The following is an 18,882-nucleotide window of genomic DNA, read 5'->3' on the forward strand; positions in this document are numbered from 1 at the left end:
GGTCTGTACTTTTAGATTGTGTTCAATATACCTATCAACTAAATTGTGATGCATTTCACCATAATTATTTATTATTTTTTCATGCAATTACTACTTCCATTCCTATATTCTCTGGGCTTTGGGTTTTAAATTTATTTGATTGGGGTTGGTATTGGTTTTATTTTTTAATGATTTTAAAAGAAATATGCCAACCTGTTCTTAAAACACAAACAGGTGCAACCCAGTAAATGTTGTTTGTGATTAAGTCTCATTAAATACAATGAAATGGACTGAATCAATATTAATTTAAGTCCCATTCCATTTAATGAGACTTAATTTGGTTTAAATTTTTAAATTGTGCTCTCTATGACTTTGAATGAAATTCCCATTCTAAGCCACCTCAAGCTAATTGTATTTGCATTCAATGGGACTCAAATTAATTACAATTAACTTGTCCAACTTTTCATTGGCATTAAGTTCAACTAGAGCTCATTGGATCAGAGCTATATTGTTAAACACTGCAACCTAATATTGGGTTGTAATATCAATCAGTGGAGCATTATTTTCAATTTTTAAAAATAGAAAGCTTAAATTAACATCAGGTATATTGTTATTAAACAAAAGCTAGAAATAATCCTATTTTGTAATTGCTGTAAGATTCCCATTAATGTGTTAAGTACTTCACACAAATTCACACATACTGTAAAGCAACACAACACACTGCCACAGTCAGGAAAGACTCCATTTTTTAAAAAAGAAAACTGATGGTAAATAAAACTCCTTTGATTCAAAATGGTTTATTCACACAAATTTAATAGGATATATCACAATTGTTTGGTCCATAAATATTTAGGGGAAATAATTTCTATACAATGCATTTTTCAATAAAACAAAGAAAACATGGACAACTTTGCTAGACCACTTAACTGTACTATAAACACGAAGCTCAATATATAAGATTATTGAATTTATCAACTATATCCGAAAGAGTGCACAACTGCTTTCTATGACATGTTTGTCCCCTCTACCAGGTTACACCATAAAAAGAGTTTCAGAAATAAGAGGTAAAACAGTACAAAACTAGTGAGGTGTCAAAAGGGTTTAAAACAGTTAATTTAACAAACAACACATATATATCCTGATTTTTTTTCCACAAGCTTACTCCCAAGTTATAGCATAAGGCACATTGTAGAACTGAGTTATAAGAAGTCTACTTAATAAAGTAGATCTATAGTACCATATAGTTGTTCTGTCAAAGAACAAAATTTATATGTATCAATTTTTGTACCTGTAAAAGTGTATTAATAAAGATCTCAGCCTTTCCAAGGTTGTTTGGTCTGGTTAGTGGTAAATGCCCATAAGGTAATAGTAACATGAAAAGTCCAAGATTGGCACCTCAATCCTAACTATATCAACTTGGAAGTAAATTCCACTCATGTCAATTGAACATCCTTCCTTCTAAATGTGCTTTAGGTCAGCAGCCTTAAGCCTTCTAGAAGATCATGACCACACTGGCTAAATATATAACAACAAAGACACATTTTCTCCATTACAGTGTTAACATCTCTTCCATTGTTTTTTCTTTAAAAAATAAGCTACTTTTCTGTGCTAATTTTCTAAAAACCCTGAGCAAAAGTTAGAATAATGCACTTTAATATGGGCAGTGAACTGTCAGTATGTATCCACTCATTATTGGAGATCAAGCCCCCCCCCACTTTTAAATAATCAATTAAAAAGATTTTAAATAAAATAAGAGAGGTATGATCAAAAGGAAAGGGGAAGAGAATAAAGAGAAGATGCATAAAATATAAAACATTGTGCAAAAGTTATTCTTAACAATCTATCCAAAACATGATTTTGACAGTTTTTGGAAAGTCTCCCCTGTTTAATTAGTGTTTTATCAGAAGAAAGGATACAAATGAACATTCACCACTGCCCAGACCATTCAGACTTTAGCTTAAATTAAAAAAAATGAACCACTTGCAAATGTAAACTAGGAAAGGTGTTTCCAATCAGCAATGCATCCACAAGGCTTCTGAGTTTGGCAGCTTCCGATAATTTCAATTTTCAAAAGGATTTTGTTTTTAATGTAAAGTGTTTTCTCATATTGGAAGAGAAGAGCTTTTGTTTGCCTTTTTAATGAAAAAAAACGGAGGTAGGGGGAGCGGTCACCATCCAACATGGAATTAAACTTGTATGCAGGGTAATCCAAATAATGTCTAATCAAAAATTAATTCCATTGGGTTCAATGGAGCTGATTTTCAGTCACATTAAAACTACATTTTTTAAACTCCACTGAATTATGCTAGAATGACCAAATGTGGCTGTGAGTCTGTTCGGGCAGTATGTCTACCTCTGTATGTGTTATTTTGTGTATTAATTATAAATTCATACACACAAATTAACCCTAGGTGAAGTTCCATGTAGCTAGCGTATTACAATATATATATATTTACTTGGAAATAAGCTCCCAGTGAGTTAAAACAGGCAGACTTACAATATGACAGAAGCACAGTATTATTCACATATTTGCTGAACTTGTCTTTTGAAGTTAATACATTAAAATGGCCAGCATTTACCCAGGTTAGAAAAAAATGCAAGTATGTTCAAAACATCCAAGAATAAATATATTTAAGTAATTGTTCAAACAGTTTAAGAAATTATATTTTGCCTATTTCCATCTTCTTCTGAAAATGGTAGAAAATCTGAACAGTTACTTTAATAATGGAAATGCATGTTTTAAAGACAAACGGTAGTAATTTTGTAAAGATTATGATTATTTTTCTAGATTTATAGTACTCCACTTTGTTCTACTGAAATGTAAAAGTGTTTAATATTCACATGCTGGATTTATACTTATTAAGGGGGAAAAAAACCAGTATCCAAGACAGATACTATAATGGCTGCAATCCCCAAGCCACTAGGCTCAGAGTAAACCCTCTTGTTTAGATATAATTAATATAGAGCAGAAAGCATTACCATTTTAAGAGGGCAAAAATTTTAGCCTCGAACTACTGATAATATCTAGCAAAAATTATGTACTTTGAAATCTTTTTTATTTCCATAGGACATTTAGTAGATATTTAATTCTTCCCTTTAAATCAACAGGATTATTATTTAATCTTGGGTATGTTAGTGTTTTGCTGTCAGTCCCACTGCAAACCAGATGAAGCTGGAAACTATAGTGTTTGTTCAGTTGAATAGGGATTAGCCCCAAGCAAATGTTTCTAGGATCAATGTGTTTTAGAAAAAAGCTTGTGTAATATACACATAACCAACATTCATACTGTCTGAGGCTGTTCTATTTTCCAGCACAATTTACTAGCCTGCAGGACAGAAAGTTAACGATTGACATTCATAAATGGCCTAAGTTAGCTGAAAAGTTAATGTAGTCTAAATGTTATTCATCATATGTATGTAGACCTAGCTGGGGTATTACAAATCCTGAAAAATAATGTAGCTAAAATATGGCATAAGTGATAGGGTTCCTATAACACACTAAGCCATACTGTTTAATTTGGACTTAATATGATATGTGAGGTTTGTTGTGATAGATTGTAAATGAAGAGGTTGTCACTTAACTAACTTAAACCCAATAAGTTACAATTTATTCACTAAACAATGGTTTAGTATGATACATGAATCCTGTTAATTCCTTGGTCACTCAAGCTCTTATACAGATAGTCCTCGACTTACAACAGTTCGTTTACTGATCATTCAAAGTTACAATGGCACTGAAAAAAAAATGACATGTCAATTTTTCAGTTACAATCTTTATAGCATCCCTGTGATCATGTGATCAAAATTCAGATCCTTGGCAGCAGGTTCATATTTATGACTTTTTCTGTGTTCCAGGGACATGTGATCATATTTTACAACCTCTGACTGGTAGTCAATGGGGAAGCCAGATTCACTTAACTACCGGGTTACTAACTTATCAACTGCAGTGATTCACTTAATAACTGTGGCAAGAAAAGTTATAAAGTGGGACAAAACTCACTTAACAAATGTCTCACTTAACAATAGAAATGTTATGCTCAGTTGTGGTCATAAGTCAAGGACTACCTGTATATAATAAATTTTCAGAAATAAATTGCCTTTTGTTTTAAAGGATATTGATGGGCTAGAAATGGCAGAAAATGCAGAAAATAGAATTTCACATTTAGGCTATCAGTTTTTATATACCTGAAGAGGCTTTTAAACATTATAGCATAAAGCATCATATAGAAGCCAGTTAATAAATGAAGAATTCACATGTTTTCTGGGGCTAGAACCTATTATTACCTGGGCATACTACTCCCTCGCCTGTTTTTCCCCACCCATATTAAGCCTAACAAAAACTGTGCAAACCTCAGTCTCAAAACAAAACTTTTACAACTTTTTTGTATGCATAGAAAATGAAAGAAAGTACAAAATGTAAGTTTCTGAATTGCAAATTGAGGATTAAAAATCTGAAATGCAAATCATTCCTGGGCAGCCTTTCAGTATGAAATACTGGCATTGATTAAGCATGGTCAAAGCATGTTGGCTTCTAAAAATTAATTGTGGAAACAGTCCCAGACAGCTGGGCTAGGCAGATCACAAATATCTCTGACATAATTATGTTAATACTCAATCCATATGTGATTTAATTAGGTGACCTGTATATGAGCGAGACTCCTCTATAGGACATGTAGTCTGCCTTGTCTCAGGATAAATAAAAACAACTGTCTTAACACACATCTGTAACTGATGTGCAATAACATTATAAGAACTGATCTCAGAGCATGATAGTTTGATTCTTTAGGCTCTTCCTACTCAGTGGTTCCTTCTATATATCCCAATGTGTATATTATTTGAAATTTGTGTTCTTTACAACTTTTTTCTTCAGGCTATGCTGGTTCCTTGTAAGTGGCAGGTCAGTCATATAATTTGATGCCAAAAGCAACTACCACTAGCTTGGCATGCCAACCCAAGTCACATCATGACACGGTAGAATGCAAATTGAGAAGGTTTTGTACATGGCAAACATATCAAAGACAGCTTCCAAATTACAGGGAACCACCATAGAATAAAGAAAGCAAATCACACAGATCACCTGACTTAGAACAAATATCCTTATTGATCCATATTTGACAACTGGCCAATACCTGCTTTTAAAGTTGTATGTCTAGCTTGATTTAGAAGTATAGTCCACTGAACTTAAGGGTCGAGTAATGTGATATGGAAAAGGAACTGTTATCTCAAGTGGCATATTTTATGGTGTTAAATATTTTTAGATTTTCTGCATCAGATACCAGAAGGGCTTGGTCAGCCTTGCACAGCAGGATTTCCTTATAACTGTATGTTTTTTATGATTCAGATGCCAATCATTTGAAGAAAATAAACACTAATCTATTTATTTTGAAATACAGTTTTCTGATTAATATATCAACCATTTTGCCCCCAGTAAATTCTGGAAATAAGGAACATACAATTTTAAGAGGCACTTAAACCTTCCGTTTAATTAGGCAATGATTAAAAGAAAATCCAACAACAATTTATAGACAAGTTCATGTTGCATTATAATAGACTTCTATTACTGCAAACTCATTTGCCAAGTGGTTGTGGGTGCTACACACCAAGTTGGTTTTCCCAAATATATTGTGGTGTTGTTTATTTTTTTAAAAAATGTTGCAAATAATATTAATAGTAATTATAATCATATAATGGAGAAAGAAGAGGAAGAAGCAGAAGTAACGAATAAGAAGAATTTTGAAATCAAATGTTAGAAAATATTTGTTAAGGTAGTTTGTGAGGGGCTCGTGGAATCGTGGCTGTCCATGTTAGAGGTCACTGATGATACTACAGTGATAGTGGGATTGGTCAGGTCTGTTAAAGTGGTTGCAGTGCCGGGTGGAGTGAGAGCGCCGCTGTCTGCTGAGGGCGGTGCCGGAAGTGACGTGCCATCAGCTTTATCAACACCCCCATTCTCCTGTCGCAAAAGATTCCTTCTGAATTTGGCTCTTGCGTTTTGGAACCAAACCTGCAAACCAATCCCAATTGATTTCTTTACCAACGTTATCTTTTGTTTTTAACTGTCTTTTTCCCCCTGTCTTTTTCACTTCTTCCTACATGTGTTTGCATTTTTAAGGATGGTGGGCTTTTTGTTTTACCTTTCTTTTCCTTCCCCCACATGCACTGATCACACTTGCTGCTATATTATCTGGGGACTCTTTCAATGATAATTCACTAAGACTATCAAATAATCCTTTTAATGGGCACTTATGGTTGTCTTTGTTTTTCACTTGTGCCGTAACATCTCAGTGTAATAAATATTCCACTAAAAACTCTTATGATCATTTAAAAACATGGAAAGTATTATTAAAGAATTCATGCACCACTTTTCTTATGTGGTTTCTGTGTGTCCTATATCAAAGCTGAACTAGTTATGTTGAGATCACTAATCTCTGATATACAGAGTTGCACTTAAATTCCTTCCACTCATTTTTCTTGGCTTCAATGGAATTGGCCCACAAGTAATGATCTAAACCATTTAAAGGTATTATATATTATGGCCAGAACCCTGTATCTGTTAAAAATATTGTAACTTCTTCCAGAATTATTGGGTTTTATATTTCAACTATGTTAGGAAACATTCACATCTTACAGAGCAATCCAAAAATAACAAATTAAAGCACTTTACATACAACACAAATCCCATGTGATGTATTAATTGCTGCACTGCACTGCTTCAGAATTCAGTAGTGGGAATTAAGTCTATGAATGTTCTCTATGCAGTCCTCCAGAAAATCTTCAATGTATAGTGTTAAATCAGCTTGCTAGTGACACTATTAGGCCAAAATGTTTTCTTTCGTATCATCTTAGTGTTCTAGTATGATGCAGTATAGCAACAAATACTCCCATAGGATTGTTGACTGTATATAATAAAACTCAGTTCAGGTTGACACAGAGGACTCATGAGGTTACTTCTGGCTAATAAAAATGGAGAAATGCAGTAAAATAGATTATTTGCCTTACATTCAATATCCAATTACTGTTTTAATTACAAAGGATACCAGTGTATTTTACATATTTCCCATCCCAATCAGAGCAAACAAAATTGATTCTCCTTCAGTCCTGAGAGCAGTAGCTCTGGAGGGAAGCATAATTGCCCACTTAAATATACCTTCAGTACCCTTAGAGGATAAGATCTGAATATGGAAATGAATACCTATTTATCTATTGGAGGAGTCAGCTAATTTAAGATAGCAGAAGGAAAATGTATGGGATCTGCAATTTTTAAATAGAGAGAAAGGAATGGAAGGAAGACATTTATAGCAGAGGCTTCTTACCTGCAGAACTCTCTTAGTTAGTCCAGTCTTCTGGGCTAACTGCTTGAGGTCCTTAGCATCTGGATTATGATTAATAGCAAAGTAGGACTTCATGGTACGGAGCTGGTGATGTTTAAAAGAAGTACGCATACGCTTAGTCTTCTGAGATGGGGGATAAGGCTGCTGGTCTCTGTCCAGATGGTCTGCCTCATTTTCATTACAACCTGTTTGGGAAAACAACAAACAACAAAAAAAAAGAATTGGAAAGCTGAAAATAAGCAATGTGTACATGGACAAAAAACTCCTAAGATATAATATTAACATATTTCCTTCCATTGCAAGATTACAACATTATTATCACATAATGGTAATGTACTATATGCATAATATGAAGAAAATGAGTCCTAGACATATTCCAGACAAGTGGAAGGACTGGATGTTTGTTCCCTGCTACCTATTTATTTCTAAAAATGTGAAAGTAGAATATAATCTATAAGATATCCTAATATAAAATAATAAAATATAATTTAAAAAACAAAAATGAACATAACAGAGTAAGAGAATAGTATGTGTTTTTTAATATAATAGTAACCCTGAATCACTTGCTGTGACCCAAATGCAAGAATAAAAAGCAGACCTTTACATGTTTCATAGAAATAGTCTGGACAAGGGGCACAACATGAGAAGAACCACACTTTATTTTGATGCATGCTTTACCCCAAACATGGGAAAGTAAAAATTTTATAAAAATTTAGAGTTATAACAAGGTGGAAAATCCTAAGGATCTGATTTACTGGCCAATTTGGGGAAACTAGGCAGGTCCTGATCAGTATATCTGGAATGAGGACTAGTAGGCAGCAGAGTTTGGGAAGCCCTTTGTGAAGGAGATGGAATGTTGAGATCATCAACTGATAGAGGATGTAATGTTGGGGGTTCTCTAAGTTGCAATTTCCTCATATGGGCTTTCCCTTTGAACTGTGAAGAAAAGGGTGAAATCTTCATTTTGTTAGATTTTTTTCTCCATTAAATATGGCATGGCACTGTACAGCAAACAAAACTGATTCCTTCCTAGATTCTCAAAAAAAGGGTTTTCAGAAGTGAGGTGCCATGACAGAGAAGGTCCTCCCCAAGTCCCCATGTAAAGCTCTTATGACAAAACATGGGTAGGCAAATACACACTAAGAGAGGCACTCCAGTGCCCAAGTATCAGGGCTTCATACTTTGAATGTCATTATTAAACTACATTTTAGAAGCCCAGGAAGCTACTAGAGCTCCCTTAGCTGTCTGGCTACTCTACTCAGTATTACCTGAAGCTTTCAAATAGTTCAAGGGCAAACTTACACTGCAGTCACCTAACCAGAAAATTACCAGAAAATGAATTACAGACAGTCCTTATTCAGCAACTAACTACTCATTCAGCAACCATTCAAAATTATGACAGTGCTGAACAAAGGGTTTTATGACTATTCCTTGTGGCTATTACAGTGTCCCCACTGTCACGTGGTCATGATTTGGGTGTTTGACTACTAGCTTGCAATGACAATCGCCACAGCATCCTGTGGTCATGTGATCACTGTTTGTATCCCTCTCTACCAGCTTCTAACAAACAAAGCCAATGGGGAAACCAGCAGGAGGTCACAAATAGCAATTACATGGCCACAGGTATTGCAACTGCATGGATTTGCCTAACAGAACTGTAGTAAGTTGGCATAGCCACATGACACTGTGCTTTACAACTGCATCATTTAGTAATAAAATTGCCAGTCCCAATGACTGTCCTTAAGCAAGGATTACCAATAGAAGTACAAGGCCATCCCTACTAAAGAAAAGGTCAGCTAATTGTTCAGTTGCAAACTGGCCAAATATATTATGATCCATTAAGGCCACTTAGATCTTTGAGTGATAGAAACAAATCTAGAGGAATATAAATACTATTTATGCTTCTGCTCCTCCAGGAAGAACAGAAGTCTATCCAAAAATGATACTTACCCAATTCCGGACACATGAGCCATCAATCCATAGCATCTCTTTCTGAATTGAATTAATACAAGAGAAGGCATCTAGCACCCTCCAGATCTTCTGGACTAAAATTCCATCGACCTCTTACTGTTGGCCATCAGAAAAAAAAGTAATGTATACTTTTTCCTGATGCATTTATTTAGCATAGAATATTTTTTGAGATGCAGAAGCGTTAAAGTTGGTATGGGTAAATAGTTTTCACCAGCACAATGCTGAATTGGAAATGGTATGGTGTGGAAATCTACTGCTTCATTCAGCATTAGTTCTAAATGATAAACCAAATAACGGGATGAGTGATGATTCAGTAAAAATGCAAAAGCAGCCACATGGCTGTTTCCTTAAAACATACATTAATGCACCATCTGCTAAGGATGCCTGCCAACTTTTAGTCCTTTTACTTTATTTTTAAGACAGGTTTCTCTAGGACAATAAGGAGGCCTTTCAAATTTTCTTTATTGTCCTTCTGACACTTTGCTCAGCCAACTCTGAGGAGATTATTAAAGCTACTGCCTATTAGCTGCTTCCTTTATCCAAATAGACATGGATGCTGTGCAGCAGAGAAAAGCTTGCAAGAAAAGAAATCTACTTCTATTTTTTTCTTCATCATCACTTTTCTTCTGTAATTGTCATCAATCTAATTTCTCCATAGAAAGAATACTAGCTCTACAATTGTGTATTACTGGATTGGGCTCACACTTTCTTTTCACCTACACACATGAAGAAAAATCAAATCTGGAGCAGCCCATGCCCATCCTGAATAAAGCAATAAAAAGCACGTTCTTATTAGATATTTAGACTACATCTTTAATCCGTTTGGACCAAAGGCACAATGGTATGATATCATCTTAGTTTGCGTCCAAAAAGCAAGGAGGAAGATCCACTTCAGAGAGTTCCATCGAGTGGGAATTGCATGTATTTTGTTCCATGCTGCATCTACCACACAAGGAGATGGGGTATTCAACAGAGCTCTTCTCAACAACCAGACTTAGCGTAAAGATTTGATTTGGGCAAGGAGCCTGATATGTGTCAGAGCTTCTCTCAACAGGGCTCTAGAGGTTATGACTAGCACTTTGAATTGAGTATGGAAACTACAAGTAACCAGTGCAGTGATTTCAAATTAGATGTAACTTCACAGTGGCTATCCCATCAGTAGTCTAACTACAGCATTTTGTTCTAACTATAGCTTCTGGGTCATCTCCAAAAGCAACCCACAGAGAGCACGTTCCTGTAATTCAGCCTCTAGGCAGACATAAATTAACATTGCCAGAACATCCTGAATCATAATTATCTGGACCATAACCAACAGTTATGGACCATAACTAGCATACCAGATGAACCTGGATGAAATCCCCCTAGTTACAACTTCTATTTGCTGCTTGAACAATAGCCACAAGTCCAGGAAGACCTTTGCACCACAGACCTCCTTCAGGAAAAGCATGACCTCATCCAGGATTATCACCAGTCCCCAGGTGTTTATAATGAACAGCAGCTCCATGGTGGAGAGAGCACTAGGATTTTGTTTTCTCATGTAGAAGGTGTGCTTTCTGCCTTCTGACTCAAGCCTGAGCCTTGGTACTAAAGTGATAAATTCTAACTGTTAGACTATTAAGAACAAGCAAATTAAGAGGTAATATATGATGAAAACACATTTTTATATATGTAGTTCCTGCTGGAAAAAAGGACGGAACAGTGTATGAATCCAATAATCACATGTTAGGAGCCACTTTAGCAGCAAGTGGTGGTTTCTTTTTATTTCATGCTTCAGTACGTATGGACGCTATAGCTCTGTGTAAACTCACTTTTATATAGATTTATGTTCTACTTTAGCTGTACCATCGCCATGAATCCTCAGCAGGATTAGATCATTGAGAAAAGTGTAAATTGTAGACCATTGACTCTTGGCTTTTTAGCTGTTACTAACATTGCAGCTGTAGTTGCGCAGATAAAAATGAGCCAGTTACCTAAAAAAAATAAGAAGCTTTCTAAAACCCTGATTTTATGAAAAGAATCCCTGTGGGGATCAATAGGACTCAGAACTATCAATGCATTCCATACCAGAATACAAGTAAATTTCTTTTAATTATTAAGCATGAAATGTGTATCACTTTTCAGGAATGATTTAACAAAACTACCATCATGCAGGAACAGAATAAACTTCCCAATAGGTGGCTGGAATTCTTTCACAAAGTATAGCTATTCCCATTGATGGAAAACATAGATTATATTATACACATTACATCAATCCATGGAGACAGATTTGTGTGTGAGAGAGAGGGGAGGGGGGATGGAGGGAGAAGACAATGCATTTTATGACTGCATTTGCTTTCTATTAAAAGAAAATAACAGAACTGAAATACTGTTTTCTCAACTACATTGTAAAAGAATATCCAGCAAATGCTGGTTTAATGGATTTATAAATTTATTTCACCACTCCCACCTAACAAGTATTTTCGGTGAATATAATAAAAATAATTTGGAAAAATACTAGGGAGCCAGAGATAACAAATGTTTTTGTGTAAGTCTTTTTTCAGCAGCAGAAAGAGATATTTAAAATCACATGAGAATTATTTTTAAAAGAAGATAATTCTATTAAGTGGGGGAGGGGTTTTTAGTATTTGACACATTTTCTCATCTGAAGGCCAAAAGCATGGTCCTCAGAAAGAAAACTAAATATAAAAATAGTTATACCCACCAAATATATTTGGATTACAACTCTATAGCTCCTAGTATTTCTAGCAGTTCATTAATTTCATGCTTACTGGGAACTACTGACATTGTAATACCATTACATTTAAGAAAGGGCAAGATGAAAAAAGTTCTTTTAGTTCATTAATTTTTGGAAGATGCCTATGGTTAGGCATCAATTGGTTCTGAACCTGAATCAAATGTGGTTCTTCTATACTTTGTACAGAACATCTGTTCTCAGTTAGCATTTGTAGTCTTTAAATCATTCTTGACTTCTGGCAAGTATATGGAGAAATTCATGCAGCATTCTTGGAAATCTTACCATTGCATTTTTCCCAAGGCTAGGAAGAGGTTACCAGCCTAAAGACATTTCCATGGTTAAGGCTGGACCAGAACCCAGATTTCCCAACTCCCAGTTCAGTACCTTAACTTACACCAAACTGCTCAAGTTCTCTTTTACATAATGTGCATTGTGTTGTGACATGATGCTCCTGATTACATGAGGAAGAATTACCAGTGAAGGTCAAACAAAAATATGTACAGGTAGTCATCAACTTAAGACCACAATTGAGACCAACATTTATGTTTTTCTGTGACATTAAGTGAGTTTGGCCCCATTTATGACCTTTCTTGCCACAGTTGTTACATGAATCACCGCAGTTGGTAAATTAACCGTAGTTACATGGTTATGTGAATCTGGCATCCCCACTGACTTGGCTTGTCAGAAGTTTGCAAAAGGTGATCACATAACCTTGGGACATAGCAACAGTCATAAGTATGAGTCAATTGCCAAGCATTTGAATTTTGATCACATGATCATGGGGATTCTATAAAGGTCGTAAGTGTGAAAAATAGTCATAACAGTCATTTTCAGTACCATTGTAACTTTGAATGGTCATTAAATGAACGGTTGTAAGTCAAAGACTACCTGTAGCAACTTCTTCATTTAGTGATTCCAAACCAATAACTTATATAGTATCCTACTGATCTATTATTAATTTGTGCATCACTTTTACTGCTGCTGTTGAACAGTTCTAAATTTTGATATTCCTCAATTACCTTCTATTTGGGAGGTGGGGATGTTTTTGAAAGCTGGTTTATAGATTAAAACATCTCTTCAGAGAAGGGCAATTATAAGGCCATAAGTATCAGAACAGGCCAAAGAATATTGACATATAGAAAATAAAATGGGGAAAATAAGTGGAAGGGAAAATGGAATAGTATATCAAAGGGGACTGTTCAACTGTCTAGCTGACTTGTACCCTGATCAGATGCATTTCATACCATAATAATCCGATGGCAGTTTACTGGCAAATACATTGATGCCAATGGTGCTCTTGTTTTGTTTTTAAACGGTAGCACAATCCACTGCAAAGGCTAAGGGAAGAAAACCGCACAGCTTCATTTTTAAGGTACAGTCAGGAGAACACAAATAATTTTATTTCTCCAGAGAAGGAACATCAGTGTTATAGTAGTTTGCAAAGAGGAAGGAATGGACAGGTCATATTTTTATAACAGCGATGGCTTGCCAAACTGCTAGTTAAGAGTGAGATTGCCTTTTTCCTCTCAAGAGGATCAGCAGTTGCTGTAATATCAATACTACTCATATCAAGGGAATGAGAAATAGCTGGTTACATTTCCATTAGCAGCAGGTGAACAAAGAAAAAAATTAAGCCTTTGCTGTTATTCTAAATCACTTCCATTATATAGGTGATCCTTATTTAGCAACCACAATTGGGACGGGCTACTCGGTCTTTAAGTGAAACGGTCACTTTACTAAGTGAAACCGTGACTGTACATATAATCTTACTTCAGCTTTTCTTTGCTTTACAGATTTGCAAAGGTCATAAATGCAAGGATTGGTCACAAAATTATCTTTTCATCACTATCGTAACAGTGAAAGGTTGTTGTATGAGGCAATCACTAAACAAGGACGGCCTGTGCTCCAAAGCCACTTAGAGAAATTCTAACAGAACAAGAACACTAGATATTTTCAGTCATTAGATATCAGCCTGAACACAATAAAATGATGGCATATTCTGCCCTATTTTAACCGTGGCAACGGAACACCATTCTTCACTCTATCTAAGGATGGCAGGCTAGTTTAAGGTCTATGGCAGATGATACAGCTCGTGACCTTGGATCCTGGCATCACGCATCTGCTTTCTGAGATGGTTCAGTCTACCAAATTATGAGATTGGCCTTGAACAACTTCCCTCAGCAATGCACTATTGTAATTGTTTCAGTGCAATGGGGGGAAAATTATTTGATATAAGAATTAGAATTTCAAAATGGAAGAAAGTTTGGATAGCCTTCAATTTTCCAAATGGTTGAGAAATCAACTGCATATTTCATCATTAATCCTGGGGTTACCTCTCTTCTTTTTATGTGGGAGCTCTTGTGCCTTGAACATTCACATCAGCTAAATGTACAGAATAAAAGAAAGAAAGAAATTGCAGATACTTTAACTTTTACTACCTTAGAAAGCCAAATATTCTCTGGATTTGCCTAAACTCAGTCCAACAATGTTCAGTACTGGTGTGCAAATGCCATGTCTCACAAATAGGAGTACTGTCCACCCAGTATATATATGGGGACCCACCAGAAACTCCCAATCATCTACCTGCCTGCGCAAAATACCTCACATCTCTCCAGAGAATAGATAAGCAAGTAATAGACTCTCAGCCCCATTTGGCCATCTATAAAACATAACAATAACAGCTTAACTCATATAATTCCTGTTCAATGACCCAGGACTGTGCTTTGCTTACTTGAAATCCTCAAACAGCTGACAGTCCATTGATCACGAACAACAATTTCACAGAACTTGTCAGAGCTTACAGAATCAGAGATGACCTTAGTGCTCCCTAAAGGCAACCAAAAGAAAGATAATTTCTATATAAGCTTTTAAAGGAAGTATTTTTCACAATGCATTGCCATATTTTTCTATCTTGCTTATTTAATCATTGATTTGATTTTTTACCACCCTTTCTGATAAAAATGGTGACTAATCAAATTTTTAAAATGAAATGTTTACAATATGTTGACAAATTTGCCTATTAACAGCTCAGACTACAAGCTCTTGACCCATTGACCTTCATGATGTCTGTCCTTAGCAAAAGATTTTTGTTCTCCATTTTATCCTGAAAATATCTCAGATAGCTTGGAACCAAGTGCCCACAATCTTTAATATCTGCTATCCCGGATGGTTAGAATCCTCTTTCTCCAAATTATTTTAAAGCATTTCTGCATTATGTATACTTTTAATAATGTCATTTTCTTCTCAGTTTTAAGTTACTGAGTTATTTATGTATAGTTCAAAATAGACTTCTAAAGTAATTCTAATGTAACAAATTCACAGGAAAAGAACTGGCATGGACTTAGGAGCAATCCTTACATATATTTGTCTTTGTGATGTTTCTCAGCCCTTGGCAATTACTTGTCAGTAATAATTTGAAAGTAAATACAACATATAGTGCACAATAGGGCTGTGTATGCTTCAAAAATGATTCAGAAAAAGCACTTCGGCCCTCACATTAGCACAGCACTTCTCCTCTATTCACTAAAGCAGCCTGTCACTTTTTGGGTTTTCATACAAACCTGAAATAAAGGAGCTGCTTTTACAAACACCAGAAAGGAGCAGAATACACTCATGTGTATTCTGAAGAGCTTCTTCTGAATCATTTCTGAAGTGTGCCGAGTCATAGTTTAGAGAATATCTGCTACAGGGTTACATGTAAATATATTACTCCATCCTCTATCACACTCCTTACTCTATCAAACATTAATACTGGCCATAAAAATGAAAAAAGGAGCCTTTGTGGCACAGTGGTTAGAGTCCAGTACTGCAAGCTACTTCTGCAGACAGCTGCCTAGAGTTTGGCAGTTCAAATCCCACCAGGCTCAAGGTTGACTCAGCCTTCCATCCTTCTGAGGTGGATAAAATGAGGACCCAAATTGTTGGGGGCAATATGCTGATGCTGTAAACCACATAGAGAGGGCTGTAAAGCACTATAAAGTGGTATATAAGTCTAAGTGCTATTGCTATTACAAGAATATTCAACTATGTTCAAGTATTTATATTCAAATATGTATATTCATTTATGACACTTCCATACTATCACTGTTTTTACGGAGCATGCATAAGCGCACCAATGTACCTACCGTCCCTGTCCTATTGTTTCTTTCATTTTTCTTATATGTATCCATGTATTCATAACTATGTTTTTACTTATACCTATTATTTTGTAAGCAATTGACAAACCAAATAAAATAAAAATAAAAAACTCTGTGATTACAGAAGTGGACAACAATCCAAGGATAGTTATAACTAAAAACATTGATGTTGTATGCAGACTGAATTTTCTTCAAGCTTTTGTATATTTCCACCTGCAACTAGATTACCAGTAGATCAGAAAAAGCTGGTATTTTACTAGAGAAAGCCACACAAAATCACTTGTTTAATCACTTTTTTCATTTTTCAGCTCTTACTCTAAAACATAATATGCTATAACCTGCTGCTGCAATCCTATTATATTCACTAGAAAAATCAATGAAAGTTTCTCTTGGGGAAGGTGTTTGAATTCAGAATGTTCTGACACTATATAGTCCTGCCATCTCTTTCATTCTACCTGCTTTCTTCACTGAATTCACATATGATATCCCTTTATTTAATCCTGGATATTTTCCATCATTGCACAAAGAGACGTTTCTTTTAAAAAATCTCACAATTACTAGATTTTTGTGCTGAACATTTGCTCTGCCCACTATCATTAATGTAAACCTTTTTTTTAGTACTAACTAGCTTAATTGGACTGAAATCTAAAAAAACACATGGTTTACATTTATCCAGAACTAGGTCGTGCAAATTCTTTCATATTTCCTTAGTTACAAGTTGATAATCAAATAGAGCAGATAATTATTTTTTCCATCACTAGAAGATACGTTGATTTTAAAAAATGAATCAGAACAAACTAGACTTGTATTAATCATTTTCCACCTACACAACAAAATATACTTGGGATTAAGTTCCACATGATGTGCCTACAACAAAATGAACAATGCTGAATGCTCTTCTTCGGGGTACCAGATTTCAACACCCAGTTATTCCTCTTTTTTGCTATATTATTTTGCCTTCTTCCTAACAGTTAACAGGGCTAATCATGCTTTTGGGGGGCATTCACCCTCATTAATTCTTTTCTGTAATGCATATGAGTTCATTCATTTACTGAGAATATAATCCAAATTCTTTTAGTTTCAAAAAGAGAACGTAGCCTTAATTCCTTTTTGTTTCAGTTTTGAGAATAATTAGAGTACAACTTTTCCATATTGGTAATCCTTGTGTGGACTCCATGTTTTACTTAATTTCTACCATTAGATGAAAACATAGTCAGACATAGAAGACCTTCTATCAGTTATCAACATTGCTGCTCACATTTTGCTTGTTGCCATGTCCACTACATAAAACAGTTCCTTTAGAGATGGTTTATAATAATCTAGGATTATTTTTCCACCCCACCCCAGTTGTTCTTGTTCCTTTAAGAAAAAACAAAAATACAATTTTATGTACCAAGAATGAGGAACACTTTTTTTCATCCCTTCGGCCATATGGGTCTTAAGCAAGCAAGCCAAAGGCTACAGTTTAAAGCAGACACCTATTGTTGGCATGGGGCCACCCAAGTTGTTGTCTGGTCTTCTATTATCGCCACACAAATGAACATTGAAAGCGTTTGTTTTTCTTTGATGGAGTTGCAATAGAGCATGGAGAACTGCTGCTTCCAAAACTGCTGGCTTTTTGCAAAACAGTACTTTCCAAGTGATATCCCCAGGAACGTCTTTCAAAATGGAAAGGGAAGTAGGATCTTTAGGAATCATATCTTCAGTCAGTACCTTGAGTCAGCATTTATCAACTTATTATTTATTACATTTTATTCTGTCCATCTCCCGTATAAGGTGTCTCTAGGCAGCTTACATGTTATAAAACTATCAATGGCACTGCTTCTTTGCCCCTTGCTTTTTGTAGTAGGAAATTTATGAACTTTTCATGAACTACTGCTAACAAACAGGCAGTGAGTTCCTAAACTTACTCATTTGGAAGAAAGTCAAAATCAATACTGTGAGGTCTGTTTCTGAGTAGAGATGGAGAAGACAGAGCAATTAGAGGGTTTATTAATAGGCATGACACTTTCATTTATGAAAGCACCCATGATTTCCTTTCATAGATAATAGTCACCCAGAGTCTTGTGAATGAATTAGATAGTAATGTGTGTAAATATAGTATAAATATATGCCTGTTAAAGAAAAGCAAAATGAAAGAAAATCATTGGTGAAATCCAAATGAATACTAAAGCTACTGTAATGTGGGTTTATGCACATATTAGTAAAAGCAAAGTAAATTTCTGTGAGAAGTCAGCAGGTTTGCCAGTGTTTGAATTAGACTACCCTATCACTTAGATGTTCCTTCATAAAGAGATTTTATCTATAGCAGCTACCTGGCAATATTTATCTCCATATCATGAAAAGCTTCTGTTTCCTGAAGACCACATTTCTGATAAAAGCAAAATCTAGGCAAGGCACTTGGTAGACATAGCATTGCATGTGAAAATACCCCCCAAAAGCCAGAAAAGATATAAAAAGCACCCTCATAAAACCTGGCAAGACAAATTATCTATTCATAAAAAAAACTGATTAATTGGTATCTATGACTGGTAGTTTAACATAATGTATTGGGCATGTTATCAGAAGCAACATATATTTTTCCCAAGCTCAGGATAATGTACTCCATCACAAAGAAGCCAAATACCCATTTTGCCTCTGATTTTTAACTGATAGCTCATAATTAACTGATTTTTAATGAGAGTCATACACAAACATAATTGTATATTTTATATATCCTAGCACTGTTGCA

The 18,882-nt window shown here is 35.3% G+C and overlaps 1 protein-coding gene across 4 annotated transcripts in view; it reads right to left on the reverse strand.

The window, feature by feature from the left end:
- LHX9 (LIM homeobox 9) overlaps nt 1-18,882 on the reverse strand; it is a 45,365-nt gene that overhangs the window by 1,469 nt on the left and 25,014 nt on the right. For 3 of the 4 annotated variants that reach the window (XM_087930309.1, XM_087930310.1, XM_026700135.2), the window contains 2 exons: nt 7,293-7,495; nt 1-5,983 (listed from right to left, as the gene is read on the reverse strand). The exon at nt 1-5,983 is cut by the window's left edge and continues 49 nt beyond it. In XM_087930309.1, coding sequence (XP_087786435.1) covers nt 5,726-5,983; nt 7,293-7,495 — 461 coding nt within the window. In that variant the 3' untranslated portion in view covers nt 1-5,725. The remainder of the gene's footprint in view (nt 5,984-7,292; nt 7,496-18,882) is intronic. The other variant, XM_087930311.1, reaches the window with a different exon arrangement.

This window comes from Pseudonaja textilis, chromosome 3 (genome assembly GCF_049901715.1).
Source record: "Pseudonaja textilis isolate UNSWEBS1 chromosome 3, rPseTex1.2, whole genome shotgun sequence".
Lineage (NCBI taxonomy): Eukaryota > Metazoa > Chordata > Lepidosauria > Squamata > Elapidae > Pseudonaja > Pseudonaja textilis.